Raw genomic sequence first — 16,454 nt, 5'->3', positions numbered from 1 at the left:
ATATATATATATATATATATATATATATATATATATATATATATATATACTTTACTTTTATATTTATATATAATAAAAATATACTACATACACTGATATATACTACATTTTTTATTTTTAAATGCACTTAAAATATGAGCGTATGAAATTAGAAAAAAATTGCTATTGTACTGCATGCATATAATATCCCATGTCTTAATATTAACTTATAATTTTGAAACTCTGTTAGATATATTCTATCCAATTTTAGAAACTTCTCATTGTTTATACTCAGTTCCTCATTCACGCTACGAGAAGAAAAAAAACTCTTTATCTAACCTGGGAGCATATTTCGTAGATGATGATGCCTGCTCGAGTTTTTCCAAATCATCGTTCAAAATTGCAAGAGATCTTCCCACCTCCGTTTCTATTTCTTCAAGATATCTGTCAACAAAATTATTCACTGTATATTTGATTTAATCAGATTTGTTTAACATTAAAGGTACCAGAAATACGGACACCTTACAGATTTTAATTCGTCTAGTTTTTGTTCTAGCGGACTAAAATTTGAATGCTGGTAAATTTTTTTCGCCTTATAAGGGGAAAATTTGATGAAAATGTCATATGATTGACAAAAATGTTAAAAGTGTCATATAGTTGCTACTGCATGTCCACTAGTTGGGCTATGACAGTCATAGAAATATGATTAGCCTTTAAAATTAGTGCAAACGAAATCTAAAATCAGCGTAAAATTTTATTCAGAGTCAATACAAGAAGAACATCAAAAATATAAATCTTTGCATAGCTTACGGCCGAAACACTCTTCATGCACTTAAACACAACAGGTGTTACACAGTATTAAAAAAAAAGAAAAAAAAACAAACAGTATTACACAGTATAAAAGCAGTTAGACATAACTGTTTCGAGATGGCACAATACACCACATCCGGGCATTTTTGAGCTCATGGCATGGGTTTATGGGTTAATATAGTATGATATTTTCCCCTTCCATAATATTTTTCGCATTAATAGTCAAATATATTTTCTAAAATTTCCACGACGCTTTCTTTAAGAATTGTGTTTAATACAGTTTAGAGTTCCATAGAATTTTCTAACTTAATATTTTTTAAATCTGTTTGAAAATCAAGACAGAAACTAACATGCTTCCTTCTCCTATGACTCTCCACACGCTAATCGTGAAAGCGTGCGAGGTATTGCCATAGGTAGAGAGTTCTGTTCTAAGCCACCTGTAGTGCATTTTGATCGCCAATAATGCATATAAATGCATTTTCCGCTGATTTGTCCCTCTCGACCACTGTATTTTTTCTTGTTCTGTTTTTCATCTTCTTTACCTCTCGGCTATTATATCCTACAGTGGACAGATCGTAAAGACACGGTTCCCAGTAGAACTTCGAAGTCAAGCATCACTGGCTGTGATCAGCAAGCGGGTGGGTGCCTACTTTGATAAGCCTGCATAAGAACCGAGTGTCCACAGTATAGGTCCTCGTTAAACTGTTCTACCGTAAAGCGCTCGACTTCGAGAGCAGGTCGTCGGGCGACCAAAAAAGGGGAGTCATTCCCTCTGCAGATGATCAAAATTGCGATGACATGTCTTTGTATCATCCTCAGTGATGTTTCCCTGACCGTCGCCAAAAGCCCATTGTGCAGTTCTAGTGCGAGGTATATAAGGTACCTACCTACCTACTTCTCGGCTACTTTAGTTTTTCTAGTTTTTTTTCAACTTTTATTTTTCTATTTTTTGCTTGCAACTTTTAGTTTTATATATCAAATCACTTTCGTCTCATCTCATTCAGGTCTGACAAGTCTTGAAAATGGGGGACTGTTTTTGAGCGTTTGAGGCATTTCGACTTTTATTTCTTATTTACATATTTTTGAAACGAATGAAATTTTTAATCAGGTAATACATTTATCTATACATCCCAAATAGCCTGCTGCGGATCTTAGCTTGTCCGCTTTCAAGTACTGATAGCTTCCCGGTTCCACCATACTCCAACTGCTTCTTGTATCATTGCTCTAAAATAAATACTTAAAACTATAGATAGATATTTAATTACCGATGGTTAAAAATATTTGATAAATGAAAAGAAAGACAAAAAATTAACGCTTTAAGGCAAAAGAATAAAACAATATAATTAACTGTACATAAAATAAATAAAAAAGAAAATAAATAACAACTGTCATAGGAAATGACTACTGCGAACATTTCGTTAAAAAAGTAATTATTTATTTTCCCAAAATTACAAAATCAGTATGTCTAAAATCTTTTAAAAATTAAACGAAACAGAAATTAAAAAGATTTAACGCATTCAGTATCGATGCACATATGGATTGAATGAACCTTTTCAAACTTAAAATAGCGTTTCATTCATACAGCATTTCTCTTAATCTTGGACACAATAACTTCGAAAACTATAACCGGAATCGTTAAAAACTATTACAATAATTTTTTAACATTTTTAACAATAATTATTCATTATTTTTAACATTAACACATTTTTTACTTCAATAACTTTTTTAATTGTTTCAAGTAGGATTTTTTGTAGCATTTATTTTATAATGAGGAATAGAATAGATGAAAATAATTAATATATACAAATAAATCCAAATTTTTACTGCATATTTAACTTAACAATATGCTAGAATCTTCTAAAAATATTTAAAATCCCCACTATGCAACTTAAATTTCAACAACAATATATATCCTGTAAAAAACTACGTTATCAATTTCCATCATGTTAAAAAAAACATACATCAATGTAGGAGCTGCATCTATAACGTAAATGCTGTTAAAAAATAACTACATTCATAAAGTACATGATGATATAGAACTACGTCACTAATTTACATTATGTCATAGCTAGATCAACATAAAAAACAACAATATGTTGTAAAAAACTGTATATTATCTAAAAGCTTACATCATAAAAAATAACAACAATAAATAAGGTGTTAAAGGTATTTAATAAATCAGATAAAAACTAAAGAAATTACCAAACCGCTATTAATCAAAACCGATCTAGAGTCTTTGTATTATTGATATAAATTATTTTAATAATTATTCAGAGCCTGTCTTATAATATATAAATAAAGTCTACGTGTGTTTAATTACTTTGCGAACTCATAGTTAACAAAAATTGACTTACTTCCTCTGAGACATTTTAGACAAAAGTTGACTTATTTCCTTAGAGATATCAAGTTAAGATACTAAAAAATATATATTTGCTTTTTCAGTGGTGCTTTATCTACCCTGACAGTATTCAAACTGAATTATTCTTATCACTTTAAAGAGAGTTATCAATTTTCGATGCAATGTTAAGAAATCACCTGGGAAATTTTTAATCCATGTTAGTGGTTATTCTTTGCTTACAAGAAAGGCACACAGAGTTTCCTTTGTCTGCCGGAAATTTTTTTTTTAGAAATAAGTTTTTAAGAAAGGAAAACAAATATAAAATTTATTTTGTCCATTTCGGAGTAATTATTAAATTATAGTTAATTCAAAACTGCAATTTATACCTTGAATGCAGGTAGGTACTTTATTTACGTCGCACTAAAGCTGGTTGCACAATGGGCTATTGACGACGATCTGGGAAGCATTTCTGTGGATGACATGCTATCGCAATTTTGATCCTCTACAGAGGGGATGGGTCCCCTGATTTGGCAGCCCGAGGATCTGTATTCGAAGTCTGTATTCGTTAGAACAGTTTCACGAGGACCGATACCGCACACTCTCTGTCCTTACGCAGGCTGATCAAAGTGGTTACCCACCCACTTACTGACTGCAGTCATTAATGCTGGTCTTTGGTGATCTACTGGGAGTCGCGTCTTTACGATCAGTCCAATGTGGTACTTTATAACTTAAATGCGCCAATTGTATATACCTTAAATACGTCAATGACTTGAATTGTATTTGTCCCGTAGATGACGAACAATCTTGACTGTAAATTCTATAAGACTAAAATTTAAAATTAGTATAATTTTAGTGTTAAATGCAAAATCTACCGCTCAACTCTTAATTTTATTAACATTTAGAACAACAAAAAAATTTTCTGTTGCTAAATTAGAATTATTTTCTAGGATTTCAAACCTTGTTTTTTATTTACTTCCGTGAACTTCAAAAATTTATTCCCGCCTTTTAGTATTTTGAAATTGTTTCTCCAAAACATCGTGCATTTAGGGAAATTTTTATGATTCTTTCTAATCCTGTCTTACTTATATGATTGCAGAAGTTCTGGTAAGAAAGCAAAACAATGCTGAAGGTGTAAAAAAAAAGTGGTCAACCCACCATCTTTTACTGTGAGGTGAAAGTTCATTTTGGAGATATAGGTCACTATAATCAAGGCTCTTCTCTCTGAACTCAAATGAGGCGAGGCCGTGTTAAGTTATAATGTTAGAGCCATTTTGTTTACTACAAGAATCGACTTAATATGAAACAGTTTTATAAACAGTGAGTAACTTGTATTCACTTTTCATTTTTTTCCCCACTGTATTTTGTACTTTTAGAGAAAAGATACGGGACTTTTTTTTGTAGTAATGAATTAAAACTGTAATAAACACTTTCACAAATATTCTGCAACGCATTAAATTTATTATTATATTGTTTCTAATTTGATTATTATGTCTTAAAATTAGACCGGAATGCATTTTTTCCATGCTTGCATTTTTAAAAAAAAATAAAATTTCTTTACGCTGTGGAATTAAGGCTGTATTAAAAACATAAGTAAAAATAACTTCCCATATATATACTAAAAATGTTCACAAATATACTACCAAACATTTTTCATTTTTTTCAAATAATTACATTCATATTTTTAATATATAATCATAAATATTCATTTTGAATACATAAATGCATATTTTTCTTTATGTTTATCATTATGTACTACTAGCTTTTTGAAAATTAAGAAATTTCTAAATTTAAAATTTCCATATTTATCATTATTTTTTTAAATGAATTATTTATCGAAACCTGATTTTTTTTTTTTTTGAATTTCCTGATGATTTAATTTTTTGTTATTTAATCTATGCATACATTTTATGATTTAAAATAAATATATAATTTTTATTTTACTAAATATCTATGAATTCTAAAAATTTAATTATTTTAGTTTATCTTCAGTGTTATTTATCATTAAATTTTAAAGAAGTTTAAAATGTTTCCAAAATTTATGAGGTGTGTATTTTTAATAATTTTTTAAAAAGTTATTTATCAATATCTAAATTTATTTTTTTTTTTTAAATTTCCAGAAGACTTAATATCTATCAAATATGTATATAGATAGATTTCAAATTCTGTACAGATAGTTTTCATTATTTTAAAAATAATAATAAGAAAATTAAAGTGAAGGAAATAGAAACCGAGAAAAAGTCCGATTCCTATGTTTGATTGGAAGCTAACTATTATCTCACATTTTGATTAAGTTAAACGTATATTTTTTCAGCAAATAAAAGATGATTAAAAAATTTCTTTTTAAATATAAATTAAAATCTCGGTATCACAATGCTGCACAATATTTAAGAATCTATGTATATATTTCAAAGGGCGTAATATACTGTTAAAAATGAAATTGTTGCTAATATAGCCTATATCTCCCTTTAATATTAACCTATAATATTCAAACTCGTTCACGTATTAGATAATAATGTACTATACAACCATACCAAAGGATATAATTATATACAAATTAGGGAGACCGGGAAATAATTATAGAAAAAAGGGGGTGTGTACACATAAGTCGCCCCGTAACGACCTTTAATATTAATTTATAATATTCAAATTAGGTCAGGTATTGTATTATAATATACTATAGTACTATGTAAAAGGAATTAATTACAGACAATTTAGGGTGTCCACAATGAGGCACAATATTTGAGTAAATATATATATATTTCAAAGTGCCTTAAAATGAATAATTTGTTGCTTATATACTGCACATATATATATATGGTTCCATATCTCCCCGTAATATAAACCTACAATATTCAAACTCTGTCAAGTATTATATTATAGCATACTATACTACCATACCTGCGGAAGACAGGATGTTAAACGTTTGATGGCAATAAGTGTTTAGAGGTCAAGAAGATTTCAATACCTCCTACAATTTAAATTAAAAAGTGAAAATTTAATGAAAGTTTTTCAAAAATTTAGAAATATGTTGAGTTTTGTGGAGAAAATGTTTCAAAAGTCAATGGTTTCAACGTATAATGAACAAAATTGGTCAAATAGCTCCCAAGGAATAGAATTATTAAATTCACGTCTTTTTAAAATTTGATGACACGGAAACTTTTCAACAACAGTTTTCATAAAATTTTTTTAATGGTTTTTCATTTAAAATTACGATTTTAAATTTTGTTGAAAATTGCATCCTTTCTATTCGAATTTTTGCTGCTATTAAAATAATTATTTAAAATTATTAACTTATAACTAAGTTTGTAATTGTGTATTGTGTTGCTTCGATTTGCTTAGAAAGTGTTCTTGATGCAATGAAGCAAGCAAAAAGTAATATTAGCATTAAGGGGTCCAAAATTATGCTTGTTCTCCTGTTTAAACTATTGGGGCCATATTTTCCAGATTGCAGATAACTTCAATATTTTGGGGATCAAATACACAAATCCGTCGAAAAAAGATGTGTTTAGTCACAGCAAGTACGTTTCTGTGTCTGATTTTGCGACCTAAAATATTGCCTGCTCTAATTAATTAACATATTTGAAGTCACTCCCTCGAACTATTAAGATAAAGTCCCAGAATGTGAAGATACATTGATTAAACCAAAAGATATTGAGGATATTCTTTTTCTTTTTTTCTTCTTAGCATTGTACGGATAAAAGATTAAAAAAAGTTTGAGAGTCTAATGTAGAAATACAAACGTAAAAAGTTAATATCAATATGGAGAATTTTATTAAAAATTAGCAAATGAAACTAAAATATATTAGGTTAAAGCTGAGAAATTTTTTTTATCAAATTATTGTCATATAAACGAATATTCATAAACATAACATTTTAACTATCATAATTTTCATTAAGTGATAATTTTCTTTTTAAGTATTTTTTTATGAAATTAGTCTTTTAACTATAGTATATCATAAGAAGCCAGAATTCAGTTTACCCATACGGGGGGGGGGGGTTAGAATATTTTTGTGTCAGCGAAGAATAGTTTAATACAAATTATTTAAAGCCGATTCTTTTATTTACTTTTCATTTATTTATTAAATACTTCTTTGATCAAAAGTGTATTTTCCAAACAACGCACGTGTCTAATTTTTGGACGCACTCTGCATATAATCAGATTACCAAAATCGTGCTCAAACAGGAATGTAACTGCCGTATTATATAAGATAAGAGAATTTTCGGCGATTTTAATGGACGGTTTATTATCTCTATCTGCATCCTTCCCTTATTTGTGGTATTTTAAAGATAAAATACCAGTGCGCTGTCCATCATACGTTCCTTCCTTCATTTTCTTTTGTTTGCACTGAGAGAGTAGTTCACAGATCGACGTCATCTTATCTCGAATCCAAAGTTTACCAGATCGCACGTATGTATGCGATTTTTTTTCACCCTATGTATTTTGGATAACGTCTAATTCAGGTGAGTGATTCTAAATTAATTTCCTCACTTTAATAATTACATCCACCATGAAGTTGCTACAATCACTGAAATGTATTAATATCTAGAATTAATTTCCTCACTTTAATAATTACATCCACCATGAAGTTGTTACAATCTCTGAAATGTGTTAATATCTAGAATTAATTTCCTTCCTTTAATAATTACATCCACTATGAAGTTGTTACACTCTCTGAAATGTATTAAAATCTATAATTAATTTCCTCGCTTTAATAATTACATCCACCATGAAGTTGTTACAATCTCTGAAATGTATTGAAATCTATAATTAATTTCCTCGATTTAATAATTATATCCACCATGAAGTTGTTACGATCTATGAAATGTATTAATATCTAGAATTGATTTCTTCGCTTTAGTAACTATTATAAACATGTTCACATTCATTATGCTGTTTTTCCAATTTCTGAAATGCCTTTAAAATCAATATCCTTGCTTGAATAATTACAAAATCATGGTGAAATCCACTGTTCTGTAATTCCCATCTATGATATATGTTTGTCTCTAAAATTGTTGCCTAGCTTGAATAATTACAATCATGTTAACATTCACTGTACTGTAATTCCCCTCTCTAATCTATGTTAGTTTGTTAAAATTATTTCATAGCTTGAGTAATTTTATTTATGCTCACGTTCTCTATGCTGTAGTTCACATAGCTGAAAAGTAAAGTCTCTGTAAAATTTTCTTCTTTGCTTTTTTTTTCAAATTTTTTTCTTTTTATATATACGGTAGCTGAATGTCCGTTCTTCGTGTGGGACGAATAAAAATAAAATCACTTAATCAGTACTGATCAACATTACGAAATCATGCACAAATCTGAAACGCATATACCGACAGCACTGAAAAGCTTAGTGGAAGAACCAGGTAAGTGACATTTTTAGGGGTTTTTAAGATCAGTGAAAATAAAGTGGTTGCCTCAATATGAGTACATTAAATGTAACAATATTTTCCTTCTTTTTCACTTCAATCTAAACATTACTAATTCACATTCAAATTAGTACGGTTGAATTTTCAAATTAGGCAGTGGGAAATAAAATAAGACAAAGAATTATTAGTCCCACCTTCTAGTGGATAGGTAATAAAACAGTTGTTTTTCTTCTTACACTGATTATAGCCTATCTGAAAGTATAACTTATCTGGTTTTTCCACTGAGCTCAATTATCAAACCTAAAATAATTTTATTGATTTATTTATTATTATTTGTTGCCCTTCCCTATGGCTTTACGTTATTATAACAAGCAAAACACTCTCTGTGTAGTTGATCTCATCAAAATAGAGATTAACCGTATTTAGCATCACTTGTAAAGATGATATTGCTCGCGGCTAATTCTTGATAGGCAAAATTTACCAACATCCTCTCCGGTTCGTATCCCCTTCAAGGGTCAGTAAGACACTTATTTTCACAGTATCAATATTAAAACTGCTTATAGTTTTAAAACTATTAATTAGTATTTGATAATCATTTAAATCACAATGCTGTGCAGTTTCAACAATAACTATATAATACATTATCCCTATATTTGTATATTTGGTACTTATTCCATAGTTCTTCTTCTCAGCAGATCACCGAAGTCAAGCATCACTGGCTGTGGTCAGTGAGCGGGTGGGTGACCACTTGGATCAGTCTGCGTAAGACCGAGGGTGAGCGGAATTGGTCCTCGTTAAACTGTTCTACCGCAAAGTGCTCGACATCGCGTGCAGGTCGTCGGGCTACCGAAGCGGGGGTGCCATCCCCTTTGCAGAGGATCAAAATTGTGATGGCTTGTCTTCGGATCATCCTCAGGGATGTTTCCCAGACCGTCGCCAATAGCCCATTGTGCAGCTCTAGGGCGACGTAAATAAACTACAACAACAACATAGTTCTTCAATATTTGGGTTTTGTACGAAGTACATTTATCATTGGCAGCAAACTGATGCTGAAATTTTAAGAGCAAATAAAATTTTTATGTGATCAATTCTTTACCCGACCATAAGAAAATATTTATAAGTAGTGGTGGAAAAAAGTTATTCCAAGTATAATTCATTAAAATATAAATACACTATCTTTTCTTCAGCTGGAAGAATATTTTCTGAAACTACGGAAAACCCGTGGTAGAATTCTTATTAAAACTGCACCCATTATCATTATATCAGTAGTGCATATTGCCAAAATTAATTGTCATCTGCGTATGGCAATTTTCTCCAGTACGGCAGTTTCTACGGTATTTCAATTAATATATGTTACCAATAATAATTAAGCATTGGTTTCAGTAATTATATGGCAGATAATAATATCCCCAAACTGAATAAGTATCTTTTCTACGTTAACTTTACGTTTTAGTTGATAGGTTATTTTTTTAAATTTAATTATTACATATTATCAACATAAATTAAGTATCATATACGCCAATAATAATATGGCGATTTTTAACGGTTCTACTAAACGAATAAGTTCCTTTACTCCTTTAATTTTGCCATGTAACATAGCCCATTTCGTTTATTTTAATTAGTAATTATTACGGAAATTAATTATCATTGGTGTCAATAAGAGTATGTCGACTTTTTCTTCTTAGTCAATTAGTGCTATTCTTCCTTTAATTTTGCGGACTTATGAATTTATTTGACCTAACGAATAAAAAATAATTAAACATTAAAGTATAAGCAACAAACTCTTTTCTTGATCATTTTTCATTTCATTCATTTTTTTTGATCATTTTCTTGATATAAGGAATCAAATATCACTAATGTTATCGCTAAAATATTTGAAAAATTGAATTTCTTGCAGTTAAATTTGAAATAATGGTTAACGCTTAACTAAAAAGAAAATTCTATTTCGTTTTTCGCATATCCCGCTCGAACGGCTCGTCGTATATATATATATATATATATATATATATATATATATATATATATATATATATATATATATATATATATATATATATATATATATATATATATATATATATATATATGTGTGTGTGTGTGTGTGTGTGTAATAGGGAAAACATGGGAAAAACAACAGAATAATGAAAAGATAAGAAAAAAATTATTAAAATAAAAAAAATAACATTAAAAAATATGAATAAAAACCCGGGATAAAGGATATGAACTCTTCATCAGCTCACACGATTATATCCGCAAAAAAGAGTGCTAACTAATATTGTTTCAATGTAGCCAAAGCAAAATTTATCAATACAATAGCATGAGAAGCAATCAACAATAGAGCAAAATAGAACACATTAAATAAAAAATATTATATGAAAAACAGAAAATAAAATGTCAAGAAAAAAAGTGTAAAGAAAAAACAGAACAAGACACAAAACGAAATCTATAAAGCGAGTAGCGAATTCAAATGAACTTACATGGACGGGAAACTTTCAATTATGATTGACAATATTTTCACAATAAGATAACCAGACTACGAAATATGAAAACGGAAACGCAAATTGAACTAAAAGCGTAAATAGAAGGTTTTTGTTCAGTAGCGCGTTCTTACTGCAGTACTGAAGCGTGTTTGATTTGTTAGTTACCAAGGATTGCTCCAAAAATGGATTTGCGCAAGGTAATAATATTATACTGGATAATTTAAAGAAGTTTATAATTAATGAGGTTGACTTTTAATTATACAATTTTAATGATTTTATAAAATTAATATACATTTAAGAAAAAGTGAGAACAATAAAGAAACATGAATAGCCTATTTTGCACAGATTTTTAGCCACGGACTTGCTTGAAATGGAGTTGCACATAATAAAAATATATAAATTGATAAAGAAGTTTTTGGTAAATTTATTTATAATTTACAATGATTTTATATAGAATTAATCACTTTAGTTGAGTAGCCATTGTTTTTTTTTATGACATTTTGAAAGCAATTTTCTTTATATATATGAGCCGCTCAGAAGCCAATGCGGTTAAGTCCATTTTTTGATATTTTCTGATTTTTGGAAATTTTGATGAAATAAATAATAATCTTCTTAGTTATTAAAGGATTTACTCGTTGGTTACTTTTTTCTAGGTTAGACAGCAATTTTTTAATAGCTTCTGAATATATTACATAATAATTTCAGAAGCCATTGTGAATAAGTTCACCTTTTATCAATATTTTTTTACACAATTTTTGAAATAAAAATTAAATTATTCTTCTTCTTTTGATATTTGTTGGTACCACTGTAAAATAAGAAATTCATAGTAACCAGGGTTGCCAGGCGTAGTATTTTTAATACTACGGTAGTATTTCTTCACCAAAAATGGTATGGTATTTTTTGTAGTATTTTTTTAAAATGTGGTATTTTTTATTTTTTTAAATTTTTTTTTTCATTTCCTAAAACAAAGAAAAGTGCCACTTTAGTTTTGAAGTAAAAATCAATTTTTGAAATAATCCAACAGTTTATTTTCTATTAGTCACTGTATCTAGTGATGATTGAGAAAAATCGAAGTTCGTTTATACTAGAAGACATAAATTTCTTATCTTTTTCAGCTGCTAAAAGGTGTAAGTCCTAAAATTTTTAAGATGCTGTCATTATTTCAATAAATACTTACGTTTTTATTTACACATCCTGTACATATCTTGTTTTTTTGCAGAGTTTACACCTCGAAAAAAGAGTTTATACACTTTTCTAATTAAATTAATAAACCAGGAATTTTAAAAACTAATGTATCAAAAAACATTAATTTTCTCAATTGTTGTGTTTTGGACTTAACCGCATTGGCTTCTGAGCGACTCATATATAGTATAAGAAAATCAATAAGTTTTATGATAAGTTAAGCACATGTATGTAGATTATTCTATCTTTTAATTGTTTACTCTCTTATTTCTTTCTTGAATTTTCCAATTCATTATATGTCGAAACTCAAATCGGTTTTTGGCTGCGTTGTTACTTAAAGTGCCCAAATTTTTGTAACTAGAGTTCTTATCATTGAACTTCTTTCTCTATTGGATTCAATTCATTATTTCTTGAACGATTTCTTATCATTCATGCAAATTCCAGACACTTGACCTTCTGGTGTCAGTAAAATGCTTAACAAGCTAGTTTCTCAGATAAAGAGCATCGATTGATGTAATGAACATCGATTTATCGATATCACATCTAACATGTAATGAAATTTCTGATTTATTAAAAAAAAAAAATAAACGAAAAAACCTTAAATCATTTTAGAGTTTTATTAAGCTCTTAAATAGCCAGACAATTACTACTTTACAGTCCGTGGCATTTATTAGACGCGCTATAAGATTCTATGTGAAATTATAATTTTCAAGTGATACTATACAGCTGCATTACTTTTACTCGGATGAAATCGGTTAGCATATGTTTACGCTCCTGTATCAATTGGTTAGCATTGTAATGCAATACGTTAAAAATAAATACCAATTGGAAGCATATAAAAAATCTCATGAATAAAAATCCATTACACGTATGTTTAAATATCAGGTTGAGTAAAAAGTTTTCCGCCAAAGGGAAATACCTCCGTGCTAGCAGCAGCCATTGCCGTGGTGGTTAACTTTTTTTGAAACGGGCTTTTGTATTTTAAAGCAGAAAGTTGGAACTACACAACTGTGTAATTTGTTTGCCAAAACTTTATCATCTTGTGCACCAAAAAATTTCTTAAAATGGAGCTATCACGTTAACAGATCAGACCCATTATGTACTATGAGTTCCGAAATAAACTAAGTGTAACTGAATGCCACAAGAAAATGTGTGAACGTTTAGGTTTCAATACTGTTTCTTATGAGGATACAGTAAAAGTTTGGTTTTGAAAGTTTAATACTGGGAATTTCAACATTGAAGATGAACTACGTTCTGGCCGCCCTATTGAGATTGATTGTGACCAGTTAAAGCAAATTATTGTTCAAGACAGAAATTTTCAGCACGAACTATTGCGTTAGAGCTTCACATTTGCCAAAAAACTATAGCAAATACTCTCAAACGCATAAATCTAACAGTTAAGTTTAACCGTTGAGTGACTCGCGAATTGACTGCTGAAGACAAGAGCAAGAGAAAAGCGGCCTGTTTGGTTCTGCTCAGAGATCAAAGAAAAGAGGACGTTCTGGACAGAATTGTGACCTGTGATGAAAAATGGGTATACTACAACAATACTAGCCGTGGAGGAGGGTGGTCAGCATCCGGGGAATCAGCAAGTTCGGTTGCAAGACGAACGCTAACTAACAAGAAGGTCCTTCTCCGTATCTGGTGGGATTGTCGTGGAATTATCTACAAGGAGTACCTTAAAAGCGGGTAGGCTATCAACAGTACAATATACAGCAATATGCTAATCAAAGTTAGCGATGCGATTCGCAAAAAAAGGAGAAAACGAGCTCAGAAGGAAGGTGATTCTCTTTCATCAAGATAACGCTTGGCCACATGTTAGTGCAATGACCGGCATGGCGCTCCACACGTTAGAGTGGGATTTGATGCAACATCCACCATACAACACAGACATGGCGCCTTCGTATTACTATCTGTTTTCAAATCTGCAGCTGCATCTTGATGGCACAATCATCCGTTCAAATGACGAGGTCATAAATGAGGTCGATTGCTTTCTCTACTCGCGCACCCCCCAGTTCTTCGCAGAAGGGAATGAAAAGTTGCCAAAACGTTGGCAGACTATTGTTGATTTGAATGGAGATAACTATTCTCATTAGCTTTGCTGATTTTGTATGTGTTTATCATTTTTCAGGATTTTTTTTTTGGTGGAAAACTTTTTACTCAACCCGATATAAAAGTATTGCCTATAAACTCGTGCAGAACAGGTAATTATTAAAAATAACTACAGTGCGTCTAATAATTTGGACTAATTATTATAATATACTAATACTAGGAGGCTTCGCCCCCTGCTCGCTGGTGCTCACCAACCCCCGGAACTGCTTTCGCAGTTCATTTCGGATGGCTTCGCAATCCAATGCTCGCTAGTTTTTGTATACTTTTTTGAATACTGAAGTTCCGAAAACTTTTCACTGTAGAAAATTCTAAACCTGTATATTTCAATATTAATTTGAAATTGCAAACAGTTCACATATTTTTCTTAATCACACTATTCTAAATTTCAGTTGTTGAGAAAAGTAACTGTTGTAAGTTTTGTTTTAAAGTCTTTCCCACCAGAGGGCTAAAGCCATGTGTTGTAAAACAATATGAAAAAGTAGTCTGCCTCTGAACGCCGGATGAAAATGCATCGGCTTTGATGAAGATTATTTTGTATTTTTAATTCTCTGAAGGGCGCCACCTTAATAATATGGAATTTGTAAGATAAATATATATATTTTTGATTGTTGATGAAGCCCATCATTTTGTGTTTTCATCAGTGTTCAGAATCAGAACAACTATAAGTTTTTAATTTTATCACAAAAAAATAAAATGCATAAAAAACAAAGAGAAGAGTAAGAAAATGAGTACAGTCATAGAAAAAGTTAAAATTATAATATAGTATTTGACAGTTAAAATAAAACTTTTTGTTATTTTTTTAGCGAAATGTTTTTTTTTTAACCTAACAGAATTCTTTGCCGACTGTTTTCTCTATGAATGAAGAAAATAAAATAAATATTTAACTGTTGTGAAAAGAATCTTATTTAGTTGTACAAAGTACTTCAGCCAAAATTTGGGAGCCACGTAAGAGAATTATCTATATTAGATCAGAAACACATCATTAAAAGGCAGAATGCTTTGGTGTTTTCAAAACAAAGCAAACGTTGCCACCGGCGGAAAAGAAATACAGCCAAAATTTGGGAGCCACGTAAGAGAATTATATATAATAGATAATGCTTGATATAATAAATATTCTATATTTATGTAAAATATTGTCTAATTTATTCAATCGTCTAATTTATATTATATATCGTCTAATTTAACCCATTGATACACTAACGTAAACAAGTGCAAACCGGTTTCAGTCACATAAAAACAATAAAGCTGTATAGAGTATCACGTGATAATTAAGATTTCGCATAGAATCTTATAGTGCGGCGAATAATTTCACCAGAGACTGTATAATAGACAATTGTTTATTGAGGTAGAAATAATCACTTTATGCTTTCTTATTATTTCAAGAAAAGCAATCTAGTGTGTAAATGGTACCTTGAAAGTTGGTAATTTTAAGGGGAATACCATAATGATAAAGCGGCTGAAAAAATTGTGCTTTTTCTTATAAAGCATAAAATTTTTATCACTGGGGGAAGTAAAAAAGAGATAAGACTTTAATATTGTTATTTAGATAAAAAAGGTACTGTTTACCTCTTTTTTTTCTTTTCTTAATCAAATATCCCAAGTTTTTAGGACTAATAGTTTCGATTTTATTGAGGTTCTGTGTCGTCAAAATTTTGATTCATATCCATTTGGTCTAATAGTTCAAATGTTATAAGATTTATGTGCCTATATACAATTCTGATACTGCAAACAAGGTAATGTTTTTATCTATTTTTTTACGTTAAATTCCATTAAAACAAACTTTTAACCATTTTTAACTACCAGTTTTAAGGGCTTTATAGGTTAAGTGGAATAAATCAAAAGTTACAATTTTCCCACATAAAACTCTGCACTATTAGAACTAATGACTTAATTTTGATTTCATTGAATTTAACGGAAAAAGAGTATTTAAATAACAACTTTTACAGATATTAATATCAGACGATATGTGTAAGTCTAGAAATCAATTATTATACAGATTATTTAGCTAATCTGCCGTTAAAATACACAAAAATGGTCTCATTTTATAGATTATCTAGACAGTCTTACCTAGATAAACTGCACATCACTTACGATTGACACACGTTAATGTGAAGATAAGGTCTTTGTTTGATAAACGTATCTGCGCACTGAAATTAACATAATAATATTAATTTATTTTTCGATGT

General features: G+C 29.8%; 2 protein-coding genes across 4 annotated transcripts in view; one reads left to right on the top strand and one right to left on the bottom strand.

The window, feature by feature from the left end:
- Positions 1-3,224, bottom strand: part of LOC107443053 (uncharacterized) — a 29,267-nt gene extending 26,043 nt beyond the window's left edge. The window contains exons 1-2 of the mRNA XM_043043243.3: positions 3,144-3,224; positions 319-423 (exon numbers count right to left, since the gene is read on the bottom strand). Coding sequence (XP_042899177.1) covers positions 319-423; positions 3,144-3,157 — 119 coding nt within the window. The 5' untranslated portion in view covers positions 3,158-3,224. The remainder of the gene's footprint in view (positions 1-318; positions 424-3,143) is intronic.
- A 131-nt stretch (positions 3,225-3,355) lies between these two features.
- Positions 3,356-16,454, top strand: part of LOC107443054 (uncharacterized) — a 36,310-nt gene continuing 23,211 nt past the window's right edge. The window contains exons 1-2 of one of the 3 annotated variants that reach the window (XM_087166437.1): positions 3,356-3,524; positions 4,224-4,444. In XM_087166437.1, the coding sequence (XP_087022563.1) occupies positions 4,425-4,444 (20 nt within the window). In that variant the 5' untranslated portion in view covers positions 3,356-3,524; positions 4,224-4,424. Of the gene's footprint in view, positions 3,525-4,223; positions 4,445-7,334; positions 7,589-8,359; positions 8,492-16,454 lie in introns of those variants that run through there. The other 2 variants (XM_087166440.1, XM_087166438.1) reach the window with 2 other exon arrangements.

The sequence above is a fragment of the Parasteatoda tepidariorum genome, chromosome 6 (assembly GCF_982258835.1).
Source record: "Parasteatoda tepidariorum strain Cologne lab strain chromosome 6, Ptep-v5.0, whole genome shotgun sequence".
NCBI lineage: Eukaryota > Metazoa > Arthropoda > Arachnida > Araneae > Theridiidae > Parasteatoda > Parasteatoda tepidariorum.
This window is presented reverse-complemented; position numbering and strand designations above follow the sequence as displayed.